General features: G+C 48.0%; 1 protein-coding gene across 1 annotated transcript in view; it reads right to left on the bottom strand.

Moving 5' to 3' along the window:
* The window catches only part of ptpn20 (protein tyrosine phosphatase non-receptor type 20), a gene marked incomplete at both ends in the record, with an annotated part of 317,069 nt that overhangs the window by 98,055 nt on the left and 193,525 nt on the right, over positions 1-25,489 (bottom strand). The window contains 3 exons of the mRNA XM_084321867.1: positions 1,543-1,769; positions 3,027-3,200; positions 7,004-7,093. Coding sequence (XP_084177993.1) covers positions 1,543-1,769; positions 3,027-3,200; positions 7,004-7,093 — 491 coding nt within the window. The remainder of the gene's footprint in view (positions 1-1,542; positions 1,770-3,026; positions 3,201-7,003; positions 7,094-25,489) is intronic.

The raw sequence follows: 25,489 nt of genomic DNA, 5'->3' as shown, positions 1-25,489 counted from the left end.
GTTAAGACTTTAAGATGTTAGTTCTTCCGGTAGGGACCAGAAGAGTTTTGGATAGCAAGACAGACTGACATCGAGCTGAGCTCCAGCCCTTTGAACTAGGCCCTTCGAATCACCAAAGCGATCGACAAGAGATAGAATCTATTTATTTTTTTATTATGTTTTTGGTAGATTTTTTTAATTTGTAATACTACCGGGCAGTCCGGTAGAGAGAGAAAGAGAGGAAGAACGGGAGATAGAGCGGGGGAAAGACATTCGACAAAGGACGTTGGGTCCGGGAATCGAACCCGGGTCGGACGCTTCGCGACGCAGCTCGTTACATGGGTCGCCACTTGGGTGCCCAGAGATAGAATCTATTAATCTAGTTTCTTATACCACCAAAGACTTTCATTTTGTACGAGATGCTATGTTTATGGAAATAAACATCCTTTCAGATAAAGAGATGACGACTCCAGTTAAATTTTTGTCCGTGTATACAGTACGTGTGTGACTAACAGAAGATACAGTAGGGCCTGTAAACATGTATACAGTACAATGTGTGTGCATGTGGTGACACGGTACCTGGAATATACAGACTTGGAACCCGCCACATCCAGCAGCTCCAGTGTTGAGGTTGTGGTCTTGACAGCCTCCTCTTTCTTCTTCTCCTCCTCTCTCTTCTTCACCTCCTCTCTCTCCTCCTCCTCCTCTCTCTCTTCCCCCCACCGTCTCTGGTCTTCCTCTGGTACAGCGGAGTCGGGGGGTGAAATGGCCAGTGGTGGGGAAGGTGACTCGTGTGAGGTGGATGACCTGTGTGAGGTGGATGACCTATGTTGGGTGGATGACCTATGTTGGGTGGATGACCTATGTTGGGAAGGTGACCCGTGTTTGGTGGATGACCTATGTTGGGAAGGTGACCCATGTGGGGTGGATGACCTATGTTGGGTGGATGTCCTGTGTGGGGAAGGTGACTCGTGTGGGGTGGATGACCTGTGTTGGGTGGATGACCTATGTTGGGAAGGTGACCCATGTTGGGAAGGTGACCTGTGTTGGGAAGGTGACCTATGTTGGGAAGGTGACCTGTGTTGGGATGGTGACCCGTGTGGGGTGGATGACCTGTGTTGGGTGGATGACCTATGTTGAGAAGGTGACCCATGTGGGGTGGATGACCTATGTTGGGAAGGTGACCTGTGTGGGGAAGGTGACCTATGTTGGGAAGGTGACCTGTGTTGGGATGGTGACCCGTGTGGGGTGGATGACCTATGTTCGTTGGATGACCTATGTTCGGTGGATGACCTGTGTGGGGAGGATGACCCATGTGGGGTGGATGACCTGTGTTCGTTGGATGACCTATGTTCGGTGGATGACCTGTGTGGGGAGGATGACCCATGTGGGGTGGATGACCTGTGTTGGGTGGATGACCTGTGTGAGTTGGATGACCTGTGTGGGGCAGGTGACCCGTGTGGGGCAGGTGACCCGTGTGGGGTGGATGACCTATGTTGGGTGGATGACCTGTGTGGGGAAGGTGACTCGTGTGGGGTGGATGACCTGTGTGAGTTGGATGACCTGTGTGGGGCAGGTGACCCGTGTGAGACAGGTGAGACAGTTGAGGCCGGTGACGGCGGCGAGGCTGGTGAGACGGGCGATGGAGGTGAGGTAGGCGAGGGGGGCGAGGGCAGTGAAGGGTGGGGCGACGGGGGGTTCCAGCTGGCCAGGCTATCTTGGCTGTCCCGGGTCCGCAGGGCTACAGGAGTCCTTTCGGGAGAGGCTGTCTCAGCGGGACTTTCTTTGGCCTAAGAAGAACAGCGAAGGGTACAGTAATGACAGCTTTGACGGTTTACATTAACTCATTCTGTGCCAATCACGGAAAAAGTCGGGTTAACTCGTCAACCGTTCAGCGCCAATCACGAGAAAACTCTGGTTTTAATCGTTATTTCTTTTATTAGCTATATCCATACATTTTTCATCCATCCAGCCTGATATTATCATTGGGAATGGGTCTGAGCTCGCAAAAGGGCAAATACCGCCACCTACGCCTTCCAGCCGGTATTGCACTCCATTAGAAATGATGTTGTTTCTTTTCTGGGCCAATCTGAGCCGTGCGGGGGGGGTTTAAATACTCCAGCAGGACGAGCGTTTACAACGATACATCTGCGAGGCTAGCCCCCCCCCCTTCATATGCAATGCCGGACAACGTGGGACGGACCTCCACAAGCAGTATTTGGAATGGCGATCAGATAATTGGATTATTTTTTTTGCATTACATCAGAGACAAGGTAAGAACACTATATATCAAATCTTGCGTTGATCTGATATTTCTTTCTCCCACGATTGAAGCTGTCTGTGTGTGTGTGTTGTGCTTTTTACCGCTGGTGGCAAGAAGGGGGGGGGGGGGCGTGCCGCGCTCCATGCCCCGTTTCATTCTTGCATGAGGAAGGATAATAACGATAATCTAGCGTTGATTTCAGGAAGATTCGATAATCAGGTGAAAAATTTCAACGTGATAGATAAGTGGATTCCACTAAAACGCTATTATCGCGTCTTTTCCTGGGATTACTAAGAATCACCAAAACTATACTCATATTCAAAACGGTATAACACGGAAATGTACGGATGAAAAAACTATCCGTTTTTTGCATGTTGACCAGAAGCAACTCACTGACAATCGACGGTGTTATTAGACCCATAGCTATAATATAAGATATATTTTAAGCACTCGCAAATTTTGCAATCTCCCCATTGATTAAAGCGATGGCGTTCTAGCCAGAAGGTCGACAGCGACCCCTGGTGCTAAAAGGGTTAAAGGCCTGTAATCCAAATGTAAACAAATGGGTGTAAACAAATGTAAACAAACATGTTTCCATTCTGTAGTTGCTTGACTAAAACTCTTGATACAAGGACTAGCACTAGACAACAAGTACACATGAGTTTTTAATTGTATTTGCTTTGAAATTTTGATTGTCCTAGGAGAGTAACAGTCACGATTGGAGGATCAAGAAAAGAAGAGGGCGGAGCTTGAGATCAATCAGGTCAATAGTGGGGGAACATACTGCGACGGCTGACAACATCTGGATGACTTTCTCCATGTCCTCTTCCTGGATCTGGGCCGGCGTCTTGACCAGAGGCGGCGTGATTTCGTAGCGGAACTTGAGGAGCTGGCTGTAGTCCTCTCCAAGCCGGATGTCCAGAGACTGGGACCGGAACTCGCGGTGGGGTGCCAGACTCTACGGAGAGGAGGAGGGAGAGGCGACGTATCCTGTATTATATGGGGGCTGATTGCTTTACTGTGTTGTCTTTATTGTCAGGGTGGGAAAGGCATAGGTAGGAAAGGTAGGTTTTGAGTCGGTGGATTTAAAGGTGGAGAGTGAGGGAGAGTCTCTGATAGTCTGAGGGAGGGTGTTCCAAAGTCGGGGTGCAGCTCGTGAAAATGCTCGGTCTTCAAAAAAAAATATTTAGATGACGGAACAGTGAGGGAAGAGTACCGGAGGGATCGGTCAGGGCGGTAATGGAGAAGGAGGTCAGTCAGATAGGGGGGGGGGGCTATGGAGGGCTTTGAAGGTGAGGAGTAGTAGTTTGAAGTTAATGCGTTCCTTAATCGGGAGCCAGTGGCGAGAGTGGAGGACAGGAGTGATGTGATCACAGGACCGGGTGTTTGTGAGCAGGCGAGGACCCCCTGCGTAACAGAGGAGGAGGCAGAGGTGTGAACGGAGAGGGAGATGAACTGTTGTCTGTCGGAGGTAGGAGGTGAACCAGTCGAGTGCAGTGCCCTCAACACCCAGTTGGCACAGCCTTTGGAGGAGGATAGAGTGATACACTGTGTCAAAGGCTGCGCTAAGGTCGAGTAGAATCAGGATGTTGAGGGCACCGGAACCAGCGGAGATGAGGAGATCGTTGATGAATTTGACCAGGGCAATTTCGGTGCTGTGGGATGGAACGGAAACCAGACTGAAGGGGTTCGTAAAGGTTGTTGGACTGGAGATGGGAGTTGGGAGGCGACAATGCGTTCTAGGGTCTTGGAGATAAATGGTAAGTTGGAGAGGTTGGATGAGTCAAGAGTGGGCTTTTAAAAAACAGGGGTGACAGGCGGCTACGTGGTGCAGTGGGCAAGGCGCTCACCACGAATACTGGAGACGCTGGGTTCGCCTGTTCGAGCCCAGCGCTCCACATTGCTTTCAGTTTAGCTGGTCGTCCGTACTAATACACATTGGCAGTATTAGGTGGTGGGAAACTGATGGGTGGGGATCGGGCGTTGTGGACAGCGACTCCTACAGGTCGGTTGGTGCGCCTGCGCAGTAGAATCAGGAAGCGATGGGGGCGGCGCAACTCCAAAGCGCAGACCCCTGACGCTGAAAGATCGCGCCGCGCAGGTGAAAAGATGCGACTGCTGTTACCTCGAGTATCGGAGGGGACTCGTGCTATGTATGACTTAGTCCACATTGCAGCCGGCTTGTGGGAGGCAAGAAACAGCGTTCGAGACAGGGGAGGGTTGATTTGGATGATACGAAATTGGGATGGGAGAAAAAAATTGAAAATGGGAGAAAAAGTGGATAAAAAAAAAAAAAAACAGGGGTGACAGCGGCGAGTTTGTAAATAGAGGGAACGTGGCCTTGGGATAGTGACTGATTGAGGGCAGTGAGGTGGGGGATGAGTCAGAGTGGTGGGGAGGGGTCGAGGGAGCAGGTAGTGGTCTTGGAGGAGGTCATGATGTCTGTAATATGGGAGGAGTCAGTGGGAGCGAAAGCAGTGAGAGGGGTAGGGGGCATGTAGTCGGGTGGGGGGGGGATTATAGTGGGGAGGGGGGGGGGGTGAGGGGGGGGGGGGTTGGTGATGCGAGCGGTCAGTGAGCTGTTGATTTGGGAGATTTTGTTATTGAAAGAATGGAGAAACAAGTTGCAGAGGTCGGGGGATGAGAGTGAGTTATTGTCCGGGGGTTGGAGGAGTTTCTTAACAGTGGAGAAGGGGGTCCGGGGGTTTCGGTTGCTGCTGTTAATGAGGGTGGAATAGTGGGTTGATTTGGCAGCTTGGAGTGCATCACAGTAGGAGGAGATGTGTTGTTTGTAGAAGTCAGCGTGGACAGCATAGGCGGCGGGTATGTAAGGCCAGGGTAGGCTAGGCCTACCCAGGGCTAGGCCTACCCAAATCGTTATGCTGGGAATCTTGAAATGTATATATAATATATGTGCGCAGGCTGCTGGCTATTGTGTGTGTCTTGTGCTGCAGCCCGCTGGCCAAGGTGTCAACGACGAAGGTGTCAGTCGGCTAGGTGGCAGCGTTTAACATTCCAGGTACAGGCAGTAACCAATCACGCATAGGCTCAGGTTAAATAATGTAGCCAATCACATCATTCATATGATCATCCTGATCCCGCAGGCCGGGTAAAGCAAACATCTGCGTTCCGAATCTCCGCCCGCCGATCCTTTGTAGCGAACACCAGCGCACTATTTTGAGTCACATTTCAAAAAGCTAAATCGATATACGGTATTTTTCTAAGGCATATAAACAAAGTAATTTAGAAGCTGCACCGGGCTGCCCTTGGGCATAACTACGGATCACCTGAGGCTGTATGTTGCATTATCTTGGCATACAAGGGCTTGCTCTAAGTCTAAGAGGACATGATGAGAGTCAGAGTTCATCAAATGGTGCTGCATTAAGGTAAGATGATGGTTAATCTATTATTGGATGCCTTCATTTGAACACTTAATTTGCACTATATATTAAATGAGTGGGGCTCGCCTCGCATAGCCTAGTCACGTGGGTGTGTGTATTGACAAAAAAGGAACAAATTTGCGCGCTCCGCGTGATATTGCCTACCCAAATCTTAATCTCACCCGCCGCCTATGGTGGACAGTAAGATGGGTTTTATTGTAAAGTCTTTCCAGTTTATGGCCGGTCTGCTTCATGGTGCAGAGTTCAGGGGTGTACCAGGGGGAGGAGGGGGGGAATGAGACAGTAATGGCTTTCAGGGCCAGTGAGTCGCGGGAGTCGTGAGAATGGAGTTGAGCATGGTGGCATAGTCGTCGAGGATATGGACTGGGACAGAGTGCAACAGATTTGATGTTACGGGAAAGGGATGGTGCGTTTTCTGGAGTGATGCGGTAGGGCAGGGGAGCAGAGAAGAGGATGCAGTAGTGGTCAGAGAGTGGGAATGAGATAGGGTGTAGATTTGATATGGGTAGGGAGGCAGAGCAGACAAGGTCAAGTGTATGGCCTAGGGGTGTATCGATGCATCGATTTGAATGTTAGAATCGATTATAATCGAATTTTGTTGTTGTTGTTGTTGTTGTTGTTGTTGTTGTTGTTGTTGTTGTTGTGTATTGTTTTTATTGACCTACTGTATAGTCCATTCATGCTGAGTGAATCAGTTCCCCCAGCCACATTTGTGTATTCAAATCTTTTTGGGGAATTAACTGATTCCTGATCGAATCGAATCGTGGTCAAATGAAGAGATTTCATGATGCATTGAATCGTTGCCTGAATAATCGTAATCGAATCGAATCGTTGTGAGGTTGCATCGTTACACCCCTATGGCCTATGCATGGTGTACTATAATAGAAGATTATTTTATTGTCAATGTACACAAGGTAATTGAAATGTGTCTTTTTGCATATCCCTCCTACCTAGTTATACATAAACACATTTGCCCACACATACTGTATGCTAATTCATCATGCAGTGTAGCGCCCCTGGAGCAGTTTTGGGGTTTAGTGCCTTGCTCAAGGGCACTTAGGCAGGATGGTGGGCACCGTAGATACCAGCCACCCTTCAGCCACCCTTCAGTCACAGCTGGAATACACCCTCCTGTCAGTGGTGGGGATAGAACCAGCGACCTTTCGGTTAATGGCCAGCCTGTTTACATCTAGTCTCATCCAATTTTTTTAATATATATATATATTATTTAAAAATATATATATAAAAAACACAATCTATGTAGTGTGTGTGTGTGTGTGTGTGTGTGTGTGTGTGTGTGTGTGTGTGTGTGTGTGTGTGTGTGTGTGTGTGTGTGTGTGTGTGTGTGTGTGGCACTCACCAGTGTGTTGTCATCTAGAAGTCCAGAGGCAGGTCTACAGATCAGCAGGTGGACCTCAGATGGAGCTCCTCGAAGCAGCAGCAAAACCCTCTGTGGAAAGAATGGAAAGAGGGGGGGGGGGCAGTAACATAATTAACATGTTTAACATGTTTACTTCATGTTCTAAATTATCTTCTAGAAGTAGAAGCACCAGCCAGGCATTGTTATGTATGGAGTTTATGTATGCTGTGCAGGGGTGTAACTATGGGGGGGGACACGTCCCCGGCATGGTTTCAGAATGCAGTTATTGTCCCCCCCACGTTTTTTACCGTCCAAAACAATGTTCCACGGACACGCGAAAGATGAGTAGCCAGATGGGGGTCGCATTCTTGGCCTGCACGGGCCAAGTACCCACTCGTTACTCGTCTTTGCATAATAATAGCTTGGTCGTCAGCCGAGGTGTGTGTGTTCAAATACGTCATCACATACACGGTATAAACAGAGATAACAGACAAGACAGTGGACACACACACCACATTCTCTCTCTCTCTCTCTCTCTCTCTCTCTCTCTCTCTCTCTCTCTCTCTCTCTCTCTCTCTCTCTCCAACAAACACACACACACATACACTTTACAGCCTGTGCTTGGGCGCACGGGGTATGATCTAATTCCTGTTTAACTTTAAATATCCCGTTTTAAAGAGCAAATACTAGGTTTTCCCGGGATAAAAGTGAACCAAGTGCAGCCTAAATAATTCACCCCAAATAACTATCGCCCCTCCGCCTCCCAGCCTGCAGGCGTCTTAATTCCAGAACATTCGCATAGTAGCAAAGACGCGCAGAAAGGAGCTCCTCGGAATCTTTCCATTTATTGATCGCCCAGAATAAACGTACCAGGATCCAACTGCAGCACAACACTCCCTCACAAGATCTGGTGAAGCACCATATAAAAAAATGTCTTTCACCTTAAACCATTCAAATTTGTTTATTATTTGTCACAGCAAAATACAGAATACTTTATGATGAAATGCTTGTTTCTGTATGCCCAGTGTGTATGAGAACAGTGGTCGTTTACATGGAGAAATGGCGCCACCGCCTGGGAAAACAGTTGCACTTCCGCGTTCGTTTGCGCGATTTGGTTAAGGTTAGGGTTAGTTGGTTAAGGTTAGGGTTAAGGTTAGGGTTAGTTGGTTAAGGTTAGGGTTAAGGTTAGGGTTAGATGGTTAAGGTTAGGGTAACAGCCTGCTGGCGCGATTGTTAGAAGTAACGCGATTGGTGCTGAGATAAACGTCAGTGGCCAATCAGATTGCGCAAACCGACCGCGGAAACACAACCCTGTTAGCATACGAATAGACGCCCCCCCCCCCCCCCCCTGCAACGTCACTGACCACGCCCCCAAATCTGTCCCCCGCACCACTATCAACAGAGTTACACCACTGATGCTGTGTGTATGTAGGCATATCTTGTTTGGTTCTGTTTTTTTGTCTCCCTCTACTGTTTCTACTTGTCCTTTTCTCAGATGCACCCATGGTTTCAGTCCTCATCATCCACCACCTGTTCCCAATCAGCAATCAATCTTTCCCACACCATATATATAGTCCCCTTTGTGTTCAGTTCTGTCTCTTCGTTTTGGGTATGTTGTGTGTAGAGCTGGTGGCAGAGCTCTGGTATTTGACCTGTTGTGGTAATTTGTGCTGTGTTATTTAGGTGAAGCTTGTGTCTTTTTGTTATCCATTTACTCATTTGACCCAGCCTACTGTATTTTTCTGTGTATTCACATTTGCGACTCGGCGTGGTCAAACCCGACTTGTGACGGCAGGTTACAATCATCACAAATCGCGAATATGTCGTGCACTTCAGAAATAGGTAAACATTGAAATATTGCTTTTTTGACTGCTTTGAAATGTTCTTTCTATGTTCCCTTATTTGCTAAACTTAATACAACTTGTAAATGGGTTAATTATTGTTATTTGTCCAATAGTATGTGTCCCAATGCTTGCCAAAAAAACTACAGCGCTGGGCTGGTTTTAATGCTTGGGGTGTGGTCTAGCGTGAATGGCTTGGCATTCATTCATTACAGGTACTTCAGAGGTGTTGAAACACACACTGCTCTGCTTTCATCATTGCAGAGAGAACGAAAAAAATGCATTCCGAAAAAACATTAAGTTACACTTCTTAACGTTATAAAAACGTAACTTGTGTTCCGCGGCCTCTCAATATAGGTCAGTATAGGTAACCCAGACATTAACACAACAATCTGTTATAAATCACATTTAAAATGTCACGAATTTTATGAGCGAACGAATTCCGTTAGATTGGATTTAATGCTACCTAATGTCATAATAAAGTAATTTAATCGACTACAGTTGACTACTGTTATTGACAGAGGTTCACGTGAACTATCAGCCACTGCTGTGTGACGAGGTTTGGTGTTTGGTCACCCCTCCCCGCTGTCTAAACACGCTTTCCAATTGACAGCTTACGCATCGATGCGCTTTGTGAAGGCATGTCATATTCTACTTCAGTAGAAGTAAATTTTTTCTTACACCCTCTTGCTAGCAACAACTGTTGTTGTCTTTTCTGGGAGCTCTTTATGAGCTGTTTCTGCATTTTGAAGACCGACGGCTTGTCGGTTACAGTGGGTGACAATATTGTCACAAGGAAAGATGAAATTACCTACCTAGGTTCCATCCTAGAGGCTAATCTTTCCTGTGACAAAATGGCATCCAATGTAATAAAAAAAGTCAACCAACAAACTCGATTCTTGTACCGGATCTCCTCTCTGGTAAACAAGAATACCCTGTCAGACTACTGCTTGACCTGACTCCTAGAACCCACCTCACCCCGGCCCACTTTGACAACCTAGGATGGCTTAGAGTAGACGACAGAGTACAGCAACTTGCAATGGGCCTGGTCTACAAGATACACTACACGACCAAGGTACCCATGTACATGTCAAAATACTTCCCAAAGGTCAGTGAATACCACGATCACAACACCAGAGGTAGCTCCACAAATCATGTTAAACCCAGATTCGGCTCAAACAAGGGACTAAACACATTTCGCAATTATGCCACATCAATATGGAACGCCCTACCCAAAGCTGTAAAGGAATGTGAATCACTACCCACCTTCAAAAACACTCTCAAAGAACACCTACGGGAGACTGCAATTCGAAACTGGCCCCTACAAATGTCTTAACCCAGTTGTACAGTAAATTACCAAGTATGGCTTTGTCAGTATTCCAATGTACAGTGTCCCCCCCCTACCCCAACCCCCCCCCCCCTCCAATGTACAGCCCCCACCCACCAACCCCACCCCACCCACCCAACCTCCTCCAATGTACAGTTTCTACGTCAAATGTATATACACTCTTTTTCTGGACACTTTTTGTATCACAAACAGTACTGTATTTGCAAATCTGATATGTCATAAATGTATAAATGTAGCAGTACTGTCTATCAGTATGTCATGTATGTCATATATGTTATGATGAATTGAAAATGGGGGACCCTGATGTAAACAAGACGAAAGTCTTTCTCTGGTCTGCATCCCCTTAACAATTGTATGTATTGAGCTGTACTGTACTGTACCCATTCTGCAATCTGTTAATAAACTTTTCAATCAATCAATTCAATCAATCCGGCTGAATCTCCCGCGGCTGAGAACAGCAATCAGAGCACGTGATGCATCTGAACCAATCACGTTATCAGAAATCTGCACCAGCCCAATGAGAGCTTGTTGCTTGTAACAAACCCCTCAGCGCGAGACAGCTGTGACTCATAATGATATTGGGGAGAGAGCGACCGTTGATCTGAATGCTGCAAAATCAACAGGCGCAGCATGACAAAGTGTACCTCCAGTTATGCTGCTCTGATTAAAGGTTATGTTTTTGTTTTTTTTATCCACTTTTTCTCCTTATTTTTCTATTTCTCCCATCCCAATTTCGTCTTGCCAATTCTCCCCTCCCCTGTCTCGAACGTTGCTAGACTATGCCTCCCACTGGTCGGCTGCAGTGAGGACGAAGCCTTGCATCACGTGTCCCCTCCGGTACACGAGGAGGCAGCTGTCGCATCTTTTCACCTGAACAGTGCGATCTCTGTGGCGAGGAGTAACGGGTGGGAGGCTCACACTGCCCCCGATACTTCCTGATTCTGCTGTACAGGCGCACCAACCGACCTGTAGGAGTCGCTGTCCACAACGTCCAATCCCCACCCACTGGCTTTCCCACCCCTAACACTGCCAATTGTGTTAGTATGAACGACCGGCCAAGCCGGTAGCAACGCAGAGAGCTGGGCTCTATACCAGCATATTGTGGGATATCGTGGATATCCTGAAGAACGTTCTCAGTCAACCGAGATCCAGTTAATAACAAGGTTTATTAGCCAGACAGATAAAAATATACACATAGTGTTTAGAGAGAATGGCTGAGGCTCTCGCCCTAGGTGATCAGCTGAAATTACCCAGGTAATTTCAGGTGAAAAGATGCGACAGCTGCCTCCTCGTGTACCGGAGGGGACACGTGATGCATGGCTTCATCCTCACTGCAGCCGACCAGTGGGAGGCATAGTCTAGCAACGTTCGAGACAGGGGATGTAGTCGGAAACATTTACTCCTCATTATTCAGAGGAGGCCTCCAGGCGGTCGCCATCCACTCCCTGTGTACCTCGTCAAAGGTCACAGGGTTATTGGGAGTGGTGGGGTGGCCGTCCATGGGGACGCTGTAGATTCCCCGTGGAGCTTGTGTTGCTCTGCATCTGCCGCTGTGCTCACACTTGGCCTTCATCAGGCCCAGAGACATGGTGGTAGGGTGTCCTTGAACGTGTTGTGCTGTTCGGCCTTCCGTTCCTCGTCATCGCGGTACCACTTAGTGGAGGGCGAGGGTTTGCCGGTGTCAGTAGGACACTCTCTCCCACACAGATGACAATCTTGTCCTGGATGTCCACCTCGATGGTCGGGGGCTCCAGCTCGCTTCTGCAGGTGATGGGTTTGGTGGAGATACACGACGTTGGCCTTGGTCTGCCGTAGGCTGCCGGGGTGGCGCAGCAGGCCCAATCCCGTTGACGGTGATAACTCTGAACTCGTAGGTGTCTCCCTCTCTCAGGCCGTCGAAGGTGGATCTCCTCTCCATCAGTGTCTCCTTGGTCAGTCTCCTTCGTCGTCCTCTGCTGTTGTGGGTCGTCCAGGTCTCTGGGTTGTGTTCCTCTCTGCCGTGCTCCCGTTGTCGTTTGTGGTTCAGGTCACGCGTCGTCTCACTCGTCCTGTCTTCTCACCGATCTATGATCTGAGGATGATAAAAATTGCCTTAGAAAACTCCTCACATAAATGATTCAACGCCTTTCTGCTAAAGAGGAAAATCATTTAGGGTTAATTCAATTCATAGTTCAATTCATTGTGTGATACCATTATGCATGTTATATCGTTTGGATCCGATCTTTGCATGGAATCAGACAAAATAGCTCTTTATCTTTATAGTCTGTGATGTTAAATTGAAGTTGACCTTACCTCAGGATGGTGAGCGAGTTTTCATACTTACCTATCCTCCTTGAGTCTCTTATTTGCATTATCATCAGTGGGAAGATGTTTTGGGTTTCCACACATGTCTCTCTGTGTCATGATATTAGCATAGAGAAGAAATAAAAAATCTAGGCAGCCAGTTAATTTCACATGAAAAACAATCATTCATTTTCTCGTCTACTCTTAAGTAGCATTAATTCAATTATCCTATAATATATCTTGTGCATTTTGATAATCATTGTGTAAATGATTATCCTGCTTCCAAACGATAAAAATAAATCTAACCCTAACTAACCTTACTGTAACTGAGGGGTACAATTCCCTGACTGTATTGTTAAGTATGGTAATATTAAACCACTACCTCTTGTACTTTAACTTCTGGCCATCCAGTACATGATATAGATATGATGAACACTTTCCCACCTGATGAAACGAAGTCCACACAAATGTACAAATCGAATATTTAATATAGCAAAAGGTATATACAACGTTCACTTGTTTACACTTATGATTTGAAATGCACTTGTATGGCAAATGAGTATTCGTAGGTAAATCAACATTGAATGTCCAATCTCTGGTTACGCAGGGAGTAAGTATACAACCCGTTTCTTTAGGGAACTATAGCGATGGTACTTAAATGATTATAGCTGGATACACTAAGGGGGGGGGGGGTCCCGCTGGTTGTAAGACAGTAGGAGGGGGGGGTTAGAGAAGCCGCTGGCGGTATCCCATCTGGCCGACGATTTCTTGGGAGAATTCAAAGTCTTGAACACGGTGCCCACAGAACCTCGGTCCGCAGATGAATACAGCTGGACCCTCTGGTGGACGGTAGCTGCCGGTCCACAACGGAGAGACGTGAGGCGACCTCACTGGTGTAGAGCGCCGTCTCACCTTGACTCCTCTCCGGGGGGTAGTTCCAACACTCAGTAGTGTTGGCCGTTATCCATGGAATAATCAAAGCACCCAAAGCATAATCCAAGCCGTGGAAGGCTCGCCGTCGTCCGGGTAGAGTAATCCAATGTACAGGTCCAGTCGCCCTGGCCCGGAGCTCCTCGGATGCAAGCACCACTAGTGGTCTGCCCAGCCTGGTTAAGACTCCAGATAACGTCAGGAACGATGGGGGTACTGATAACTTTATAACTCTAACCGAACGATGCACCATACATAATAGACTATTATTAGCTTAATAGAAATACGTCCAACTCGACGGTATAGTGCCAAACTATGACAATTCAACTATTAATCCACACGATATCTCAATGCCTATTCTGAGGCCAAGTAGGCCTTACTGCACCACACGTGCGTCGTGGGTGAGGCTTCGCGTCTGTTACTCGGTTGGAGGGTAAAGAACTAATGGACTAAAAGAAAGTTCTACTTTACTTGCGCCATATATATATGCGCTGTGAACAAATAGTACCATTCGTATTTCGCCAGACGTATTCCTACGCGGAACCGGGCTTGCCACGACATGTTGGGCGGCACGATTGAACTTGAACCTAGGGGTATGGCTGCTGGCGCCAGGTTCTCGTCCAATGGTAGAATGAAACTATTATGGGCTGTTTAGTAGACTAAAGGGATATTCAGTGCATATTGTACAAGGAATATACAGGGGATATCAAACGATATACAAATACTATTAAATATATATATATAAATAAATATATATATTCGGTTGAATCTGATCCTTCACAACAGCCGCCCCCTAATTAGTCCCACCTAATTAGCTAAGCAGAGACAGATTAACCGCACTGTCTACCACTCAAGGTCCGCTGTAAGGGTCAGTCAACTCACAAAGTCATGGGGTCATGGTCATCATCGATAGTGTCTGGGAGTCGGGGCAGTTCTATTAGCCTCGCCACGGGTCGTGTGTAAGTGCGCCCTTGGACGAGTACTTCAGCTGCTCGGACCTTGCCATCGGCACCGGTGATCACTTTGCTTACGCGGCCAGCCGGCCACATAGCTCTGGGTAGTGACTGGTCGATAATCATGACGACTGTTCCTTCTGTCAAATTGTCTCTCTCTTTTACCCACTTCTGGCGGGTCTGTAGAGACGGTAGGTAGTGGAGTAGGAAGCTGCTCCAAAACTTGTCAGCTAGTACTTGACTGTACCTCCACATTCTTCGGCCGTTCGCTTCTTCAGGCCTGTACATTGTCTGGGGTAGCGCGGGGTCCAGCCGCCCCATTAAGAGTGTGTTGGGGGTGACTGGGTCGACATCTGCTACATCACTGGAGACGTAACCGAGGGGCTTTGAGTTCAATACTCCCTCGATCTCCGTGAGGACTGTCATTAGGACTTCCTCCGCCACAGTCTGGGCCCCAAGCACGGCGTACAGGGCTGTCTTTATAGAACGTACTTCTCGTTCCCAGGTTCCACCGAAGTGGGGTGCGTTCGGGGGATTAAACTGGAAGTCAATCTGGGATGGAGCGAGGTGGGTCTTAAGTTCTGGGCCCATAGCTTGGAAGCTCTCTCTCAGCTCTCTTTCTCCGCCTTTGAAGTTTGTCCCGTGATCAGACAACAATGTAGACGGTTTTCCTTTCCGTGATGTGAATCTTCGGAAGGCCATAAGGAATGAGTCTGTGCTCATGGTCGGAAGGAGCTCGATATGTATCGCTCTGGTGGTCATGCATTTGAATACAATACCCCACCGCTTCTCGGTTCCTCTTCCTCTCTTTATATACAACGGGCCAAAACAGTCCATGCCTGTGGAGTGGAATGGCTTGTCGCCGAGTCGGAGGCGACAGGGGGGTAAGTCAGCCATCCGTGGTATGCTGGGCTGCGCGCGCCACTTTCGGCAGTCTAGACAGGTTCGCTGGAAGCGTCGCACCGCTTCTCTTCCTTGAAGTATCCAATAGCGACGTCTGATCCCCGCGAAGACTCTCTCTGCTCCTGCGTGGTGTACATCCTCGTCGTACTTCTTTATGATCAGCTCTGTGACCTTGTGTCGGCTGTTCAAGACTATCGGGTACTTAATGTCATCCGGTAGATCGGGGGCTCTCCGCAGGCGACCACCCACTCTGATGAGATTATGGGCGTCACTCTCGGGTGCCAGGTGGAGCAGTCTGCTGTCTGATGGGACGGGCTTTCCTCCCTGTAGACAGTCTAGCTCATCGGGGAACGAGTCTCTCTGGGCTCGTTGTAGTAGAAGAAGTTCTGCTTCTTCGTAGTCAGCTGCTGAAATGTCAGTGGTGGACTGAATCTCTGGGTGGTGCCACAGGAATGTCCTCTGCTGCGCACTCTCTAGGGTAATGCAGTCATCTATGTTGGGGTCTGTGGAGGCGACTGTGCTCAGTCCACAGAACATAGGTTTCTTGTTCTCAGCCTCCTCGTTACTTGCTTCCCGTGGGGTGGGCGTAGGCCACTCTTCTTCCGGGAGCTTGAGGAATTCTGGTCCGTCACTGTAGATGTTGCGACGGGTGAGGTCATCCAGAGACGTTCCCCGGGTGATGACGTCAGTTGGGTTGTGTTTGGTGTCCACATACCGCCAGCTCGCTGCTTCTGTTAACTCTTGAATCTCGGTGACTCTGACTCCCACGAAGACTTTGTATCTGCATGAATCAGACTTGATCCATGTGAGTACTGTCGTGGAATCTGACCACAAGATTGTTCTGTGCACCGGAATGGTGAGTTCACGTTGGATTAACGTGGCTAGATGCGCTCCTGCTAGGGCTGCGCAGAGCTCTAGACGCGGGATAGATTGTTGCTTTCGTGGGGCTATTCTTGAGCGAGCCAGGATGAAAGCAGTGTGTATCTTTCCTCCCTTCTCTTGGGCACGCAAGTAGGCCACCGATCCATAGGCTACTTCGGAGGCGTCGCTGAAGACGTGTAGATCAATCTTGCATGTCTCTGGCCTCACTGTGGATGGGAAGTAGCTGCGGCGTATATTGACGCCTGGGAGTGAGCGGAGTTCCGTCTCCCACTCTCTCCATGTTGAGGCAAGGTGTGCGGGTATTGGGTCGTCCCAGCCCTGGTCCTTGTCCCACAGTGCTCGTACAATCATCTTTGCCCTGGTGGTGTAAGGTAGAATACATCCCAACGGGTCATATTGTCTGGCGAGTGTTCTGTACACACTCCGTCTGGTGGTCGGTGTCGCCGTCGACCTTCCCTGCTCTGGAGTCAGGGGTTTGTGTCTATAGTGGAGCGAGTCTGTTTTGAAGCGCCAGACTAGTCCTAGTGTCATTTCTTGGGCTTCTCCTGGGATGGTCGCCATCCAGGTCTCGCTGCTGGCAGCCTTGTCCGCGGGGGAGAGGCTGCGCAATACGTGCGGGTCACTGCTGGCCCACTGCCTGAGATCAAAGCCGCCTTTGATCAGGGAGGCGCGTAGCTTGATTAGGAGAGCCTCGGCTTCTTCTTGAGTCGAAACGCTTTGTAAACAGTTGTCCACGTAGAAACTGTTCTTCACACTGTGTCGGACCTCTTCATCTGCTGTTGGGTCCTCTGCGACGTGTTTCTGTAGTGCAAATGTAGCACAGCACGGGCTGCATGTGGTTCCGAAGGGGAGTACTTCCCACTGGTAGATGGCTGGGTTCTCATCTCCGATCCTCTCTCTCCATAGGAACCGCAGCAGGGGCTTGTCCTCCTCCACTAGTCTCACCTGCAGGAACATCCCTTTGATATCCCCGCTGATAGCCACCTTGTCTTGGCGGAAGCGCAGTAGCACGCCTAGTAGGGAGGGGCCGAGTGTGGGGCCGGGCAAGAGCTCTTTATTCAGATTTTGGGATCCGATCTGGTAGCTGCAGTTAAACACAATGCGATCCTTGCCGTTGTGGTGGACCTTGTGATGCGGCACGTACCATGATTCGGTCGTCTGATCGGCCTCTTTAATGTCAATCTTTGTCACGTGTCCCGCTGTGATTAGCTTCTCAATCTCAGCGCGGTACACACTCTCTTGAGCGGGGTCTTTGGCTAGGCGCCGCTCTGTGTTCAATAGATAGCGCTCCGTGGCGTCTTTCTTTGCGTGAAAGGTGGGCATTCCCTCTCGCCTCAGGAGTGGAGTTGCGTATCTCATCACTCCGCCGACTGTGACTCTCTTTGTCCCTTGCTCGAGTAGGTTGATGGCGTAAATGTCTTCTTTAGAACGAATATCTTTCTTTTCGTTCTTAAAGGGCATTGTCTCTAGTGTCCATAGCCTCTCGACATGCTGCAGGAGAGTGGTGTCTTCTTCTGTCGTTCTGGAGTGGAGGCAGCTAGTGGCTGCTGTTCGGTTGAGAGATTTAGCGAGGGGGCCTTGTAGTGTCCACCCTAGGCGGGTCTCGACTGCTGCAGGACAGCCTCGGGGTCCTGTATGGACCCGGTCAATCGGGACTATGAGTTCTGCATGGTCGGAGCCTATCAGCAGGGTCGGGGTAGCGCCGTCTATGAGCGGGATGGGTAGTTGTCGCAGGTGCACATATTTATCCATCAACTTGGCGATAGGGTAGGTGTACTGCGATAGTCCTATTTCTTGGCCGGTGAAAGCATTTGTAATCCTATACCGTCGCTCTGGCTGCCCGTTTGCTGCGATAGTGAAGGAGACATTCTCGCCCTTTATCGTCTTTAAATCTCTTCTTATTGTCCGAATCGTCATTTCGTTCTCGCTCCCCCGCAGTCCCAGCTGGGTCGCAGCGGACGCGAGCAGAAGGGTCTTCTCTGACCCGTCATCAAGGACGCCGTAAGTGTCCATGACTTTATCTTGGTAGCTCAATGTCACACGGACTACCTTTAAGAGCACTTGGGCGCCGGTGCTGCTGGCGGGGTCAATGTACATGACACTTGCCTTGGTTCCGCTCGATGGTGCAGGTGAAGGCCGTCTTCTGTTACTGTCGTGTAGTATATCTAGATGGGCTCCGTCGCACCGACTGCACCTTTTCTTTAGACGGCATTCGGCTGCCATGTGGCTGCGCGCACATCGGTAACAGCGCCTGTTGGACTTTATCCATTGACTCACTTCTTCTGCATTCATCTTTGTGAACAGGTCACATTGTGACAGCCAGTGTTCTTTCTCACAGTAGGGGCACGCCATCTTCCACTTCTCTTTTCTCGAGGGGGTACTGTGGCTCTTACTGCTCGGTACTGACTCTGATTGGTGCATGACAGTCACCGATCTTCTTCCATCATTTATTCTCCTGGGTCCCTCTCTGGAGCTTGGCGTGCTCCGCCCGAACGTATCCAGTCGTAAGCTGCTGACTTCTCTCGCCAGGAAGTCGGCTAGATCAAGGAGGGATGGTTCGGGGCCGTTAGGATCCCGGTAGTCTCTCTGCCGCCTAAAACGCTCTTGTCTTGCGGGTGGCAGCTTCTCCAAAATCCTCTCGACGTTAGAGTTGGCGTATAGCTCATGCATGCCGCTGTGTATGGTGTCGTAGAGGTGGCATAGGCTAGCGCTATATTGTGCGCTCGCGGTACTTTCAGGTGCTTCAGTAATATTGCATACTTGTGGCGTTCATCAGCGACATCCACCATCATTGTCTCTAAGCACATCCGGAGCTCCGTGTACTGTGCTCGATTCTCATAGGTGAAATCTGGAAACGACGGCGTGGCAATGTATGACGCCGTGGATGGCTGATACATCGGCGAGCGTTGGGGGAGAGACCTCCTAGGCGAGTCCCCTCTTGCTCCTCTCTGTGGGCTGGTACCGACAGGGTACCATGGCCCGCTGGTCCAGGTGCTATTCCTCGGGGCTGGTCGTGCGTCGTGCTCACCCGTGAATAGAGTCGGGGGTCTGTAGCGCAGCGCCGCGGGGGTATAGCCTGGGCTGTACTGGACCTCCTGGTCTGGTGGAGTACTGTGCTGTCGTCGGGCTTGGTTCTCCTCCTCTCCCTCTTCTTCCTCTATCAGGTCTTCCAGATCCTGTAATCGTTGATTTAGCTTCTCCGCAGTGTATGCCGCTCCTTCCTTGTAGCTGGGTCTCGCTTGGACCGGTCTGGGAAGGGGGTCTGCGGGGGGTATAGGCTTGGTCTGTTGGTCAAGTTCAGGGTCGCTTGCTCGGTTAGGAGACGCTGCCCTTGACTGTTGTCTCGACGAGTTCCTTGAACCCCTGGCGGAGGGAGAGGGTGTTGCCTTGCGGATCAGCTGCTCCATTAGCTGCGCTTGTAACTTGTCGCGCTCGACTTCGCGCTTGGTGAGATCTGCTTCTCTTTGGGCACCGGCAGCGGCGCGCTGGGCGTCGGCCCGGTCTCTTGCCATATTCTCTTACGTCTGAAGGCGTCTCATCTCCAGGCGTGTGCGCTCTTCTTCGCTCCGCTGCTGTGCTTGGAGTCGATCGCGTTCGCCCTGAAGTCGATCACGTTCGGTAGAGGCTGTCAGGCTGACGAGGAACGCCTGTTGTAGCATCCTCTCCGCTTCGCTGGGGGAAGGCGGTTGTGGAGGTGAGCCGCTCCTGTGTGAGCCGCTCCTGGGTGTACTCGTTGGGGAGTCCTGGAGCTCTATTTCCTCGGCGCTCTCCTCCTCTTCTTCCGTGCAGAGTTCTCTCTCTGTAGGGTTGTCTTCCTCCCGGGGCTGGTCGGGGACTACTTCTTCGGTATTGGCGGGGGGTAAAGGCATGTCAGCTCCCTCCTGGTCCCCACCGTGAGCTTGGTCAGTTACATTAGAACCTACTAGGGCCTCTGTGGTCGGGGAAACCTGGTCGTTAAGGTCAGACATAATTTTACTTTCTACTTTTACCGCGTTTACCGTTTGTCGAAGGCTAGGTAGTTGACTGACAGCGTAATCCTCTAAGTACTGAGGTGGCTGTCGTCTGCGCCGCGGGCGTTCTAGGTTAGGAGGACCGTTTTGTGGAGTGTTCATCATAGGCCATTTTAATATTAATAACGCTATATTAATATTACACTAGTTACCCTCCGGCTCGAAGGACCAATTGTAACTGAGGGGTACAATTCCCTGACTGTATTGTTAAGTATGGTAATATTAAACCACTACCTCTTGTACTTTAACTTCTGGCCATCCAGTACATGATATAGATATGATGAACACTTTCCCACCTGATGAAACGAAGTCCACACAAATGTACAAATCGAATATTTAATATAGCAAAAGGTATATACAACGTTCACTTGTTTACACTTATGATTTGAAATGCACTTGTATGGCAAATGAGTATTCGTAGGTAAATCAACATTGAATGTCCAATCTCTGGTTACGCAGGGAGTAAGTATACAACCCGTTTCTTTAGGGAACTATAGCGATGGTACTTAAATGATTATAGCTGGATACACTAAGGGGGGGGGGGTCCCGCTGGTTGTAAGACAGTAGGAGGGGGGGGTTAGAGAAGCCGCTGGCGGTATCCCATCTGGCCGACGATTTCTTGGGAGAATTCAAAGTCTTGAACACGGTGCCCACAGAACCTCGGTCCGCAGATGAATACAGCTGGACCCTCTGGTGGACGGTAGCTGCCGGTCCACAACGGAGAGACGTGAGGCGACCTCACTGGTGTAGAGCGCCGTCTCACCTTGACTCCTCTCCGGGGGGTAGTTCCAACACTCAGTAGTGTTGGCCGTTATCCATGGAATAATCAAAGCACCCAAAGCATAATCCAAGCCGTGGAAGGCTCGCCGTCATCCGGGTAGAGTAATCCAATGTACAGGTCCAGTCGCCCTGGCCCGGAGCTCCTCGGATGCAAGCACCACTAGTGGTCTGCCCAGCCTGGTTAAGACTCCAGATAACGTCAGGAACGATGGGGGTACTGATAACTTTATAACTCTAACCGAACGATGCACCATACATAATAGACTATTATTAGCTTAATAGAAATACGTCCAACTCGACGGTATAGTGCCAAACTATGACAATTCAACTATTAATCCACACGATATCTCAATGCCTATTCTGAGGCCAAGTAGGCCTTACTGCACCACACGTGCGTCGTGGGTGAGGCTTCGCGTCTGTTACTCGGTTGGAGGGTAAAGAACTAATGGACTAAAAGAAAGTTCTACTTTACTTGCGCCATATATATATGCGCTGTGAACAAATAGTACCATTCGTATTTCGCCAGACGTATTCCTACGCGGAACCGGGCTTGCCACGACATGTTGGGCGGCACGATTGAACTTGAACCTAGGGGTATGGCTGCTGGCGCCAGGTTCTCATCCAATGGTAGAATGAAACTATTATGGGCTGTTTAGTAGACTAAAGGGATATTCAGTGCATATTGTACAAGGAATATACAGGGGATATCAAACGATATACAAATACTATTAAATATATATATATAAATAAATATATATATTCGGTTTAATCTGATCCTTCACAACACTTACTGTCATGCACTTGTCCTAATAAACTAACCTACACTGTAGCACTCAACACTTTGATGAAGCATTGTTACTCAGCTGATAGAGTTGTGCCCTTCCTGGTGACCTGTCGCACAGAACCTGTAAGTCGCTTTGGATAAAAGCGTCAGCTAAATGACCAATGTAAATGTACACCTTGTACATGTTGATGTTTGATATTTGCAGTCATAGAAATGTATTAGTTTGTTAAAAGGAAGAGTCATGCATGTTATTTAGTTAGTGGAAAAATAGAATTTGTGAGTAATTTCCTGACTGCATTCATCAAGTACCAGTGTTTACTATGGCAAGCTGATCTCCAGACATTGCATTCACCGTGCCCTTTCGTGTGGTCAGAGTGCAGGCCTTTGTATTGTTTTGTCTGTCTCCTGCCCTGCCCTGTGGTTTTCAAGTGCCCACTCTGAATAGCGTCTGCTATCGTCTTTGTTCCTGTAAAACACAATTTACATGATGTAGATTTATTTTGAACGGTCAATCGATTGCCCTTCAGCTCCAAACTGTCCTCAGCTGAATCATGTTCACATGCAAATCATTTGAGTTTCACTGTGGTATGTCTTTTGTGATACAATTGAGTGTCTAAACAATGCAAATCAGTCTGTCTTCTTGATTGTCTGTTTGCTTCCTGTAAACACAAAAAAACATGTTAATTTCCCACTCCTCTAAGACAATTTTGAGTATGTTCTCCTTGATTGTGAGTTCAAAACACATCATCTAGTTTTCATCAATTTCATCATCTCACACAATATACATATCTCATCAATGTTACTCTGGAAAAGAGGAGGCATGATTTGGCCTCTCATCTAAAAACATTATCTGCATTTATTCATTATCTCTAAAGAAAGGTTGTTGTTATTCTTTCTTTAACTCTTAGATCAAATCTATCCAATTGATTAGAATCCTATTTAAAATGTTTTATAATGGAGAGGGCCAGTTATTTTTCCTTGGTTCTTCAGATAAACCCATTAACTCAAGCGAATATAACCTGCTTGTTGATCTAAACATCTTATTTTTAAACATAATCTGTGTTGTTTGTGTAAATTTTTTTTCCAAATGAAAAGCTCATAAAGTCTAATCTCAAACAGTGTACATTAAAGAAACATAAACACTCAAGCGATATGGGATAGCTGTAATTCACTGTAAATGAGAAGATATGTCATGCAGCATCAAGGTTTTGTTTCATACTCACCGGAAAGTTGTTGTGCTCACGTCGAGTCCTCATAGTTCAGTTCAGTTATTGAATAACCATATAACTTACCCCCTTTTTTTGTTTATGTGTAGTTTCAATCGAATACATTCCATCCTCTATTCGGTTGAAGATAGTTTAAGATTAGTGGTCGAGGCTGTAACACGCTACGTGTTGTCAATGCAACGCTCGGCGCATTTCTCCGGTGGTCTGAGACAATGCAACCTTGGAAAAACTCTTTTACATCTCATTAAAGTAACATGGCAGGTTCCAATAGCGTGTACATACACATACAAATAAAACAGATAACTAAACGTGGATTTCATACACCCTCGGCCTCGGGCATATTAAACTTTATGTTAGCCCACGGATAGCTTCGTATCAAACTCATAACTTCATGGCGCATACCATGTGACGTCATCGCTCCCAGCGACGTTCACGCGTTCCCATTCACCTCGGAAATAACGCTTTGCAATCCATGCAGTACCTTTCCACAAGCTCTCAATAGCCTGGAAATCAACTAAAACCAGCGTTTTGTAACCGAATGAACGAGCCTGTGCATCATATGCGGTTCCATGTAAAACACAAACAAACAGACAAGAAAAAACGATAATAACATAAAAACAGTAATGTGTGTGCATATCTGGTCTATATTGGATCGCTGTTCGTTTAATCGACCAACCTCATGCTGCGATAAGGCTTGGATACCCTTGATATAACTATACATCGTCATTAAAGCATAACGACCGAACCTGACTTCTAAATTTACCAGCGATATATTGTAGATTTAATACACCATTTAACCAAAACTCACGGTCTCTCAACACACGCAACCAATGTCCCGTAGCTATATCTACCCGCCTATCTATGATGATAATGGTTCACCTAATCCGAATACATCGTTTTCAGGAATGGAACAGACCGTAGGCTAGTCTGAGGTTGGAACTATGAACATTACAACGATACTCTGGTAAATCCTATCATGATTCTACCAGCTCTCGGTCGTTCGTCCCGCCTATTGCAGAAGAATCACAGAACAGATTCTAACAGAGTAGCGTTTTCCAAGCCTTAATAAGCCTACGTATCTCATATTGTTGCCTATATTTCAGTCGGCTCCAGCTTGACTAGGGATAGCAATCGAACAACCTATGGTGCCTATGTTTTGGTCGGTACCGACTCGACCGGGGGTAGCACTCCAACAACCCAGCAAATCCTTTCAGAACCGCCTGATAAGGACCGGGGTACACGCGTTTCCCCCGTAACGATTCACAATACAAATCAGATATATGAATGCACATTACTCTCACTCAGCCATGATCTAAATATTGACAACATACCGTAACATTCACCTGGCACAGAGAAAAGCGGGAAGGTTTTAAATCCTTGCCATAAATTTGTTTGGTCGACCATCTATATACTCACTTTTCTCTGTATAGGTGAAACAACACGGCAGGGCCAGGACGCAAAGAGTCCATCACAAGTTCGTAGACGCCAATTGTGGGATATCGTGGATATCCTGAAGAACATTCTCAGTCAACCGAGATCCAGTTAATAACAAGGTTTATTAGCCAGACAGATAGAAATATACACATAGTGTTTAGAGAGAATGGCTGAGGCTCTCGCCCTAGGTGATCAGCTGAAATGACCCAGGTAGAGACGATCGATTGTTGTCGGGAGGAGCCCTATATAGTGAAACGGGGGGGAGAACACTCACATGATAGGTCAAACGAGTTAGGGGGGGGGGGGCAGGATAGGGGCCAAAGGAGAAGGGAGGGGGATGTCTTTACATGAGAGTTGGGGAATCAATATATTTATTCCACAATATCCTGCGTTAGTGGCGAGCGCCTTGCCCACTGCGCCACTCAGCCGCCCTGATTAAAGGTTATGTTAAAGTGGTATGTGGTCCAGTTATGCTGCTCTGATTACTGTACGTCCTCTTAAAGTTGTCAGGCTTCAAACATTTTGCAATGTTTTCTATGCTAAATCTTTCTCTTCAAAGTAACTAGTAACTGATGTGTTCAGATAAATGTAGTGGAGTAAAAGGTACAATATTTCCTTTGAAATGTAGTGGAGTAAAAGTATAAAGTGTTCCTTTACCTTTCACTACCACACTACAGAAGGTTACCCTTTCACTACCACACTACAGAAGGTTAAAGGAAAACTCCAACATTTTGGGAAATTACATGTAGCTTATTTGCCATCTACCCTGGAGTTAGACAAGAAGATACATACCTTTTTCTTCTCTGTGCATGCAGTAGGAGTAGGAAGACGTTGGGAACTAGGCTAATGGAGGAAAATACTTCCAGTGACTGACGCTAAGCTAGGCTAACGGTGCACGTCTTCCTCTAACGGTGCACGTCTTCCTCTGAGTTGGACGTTTCCAGGCTATCCTGGAGCGTGCGGCTAACGCTATGCTATTTGCTGGGTTACTGTTTCTATTTTGATTCCCCGCTGAGGGATGTCTGTCTAAAGTATTCCCTCCTCTTAACCATTCATGCTGACGGTCAATCGGTGTTCACTGTTGGGAGTATTGCGCGGGCTTGTTTACCTGT

Source organism: Notolepis coatsorum (genome assembly GCF_963971535.1).
Source record: "Notolepis coatsorum genome assembly, chromosome: 9".
Lineage (NCBI taxonomy): Eukaryota > Metazoa > Chordata > Actinopteri > Aulopiformes > Paralepididae > Notolepis > Notolepis coatsorum.
This window is presented reverse-complemented; position numbering and strand designations above follow the sequence as displayed.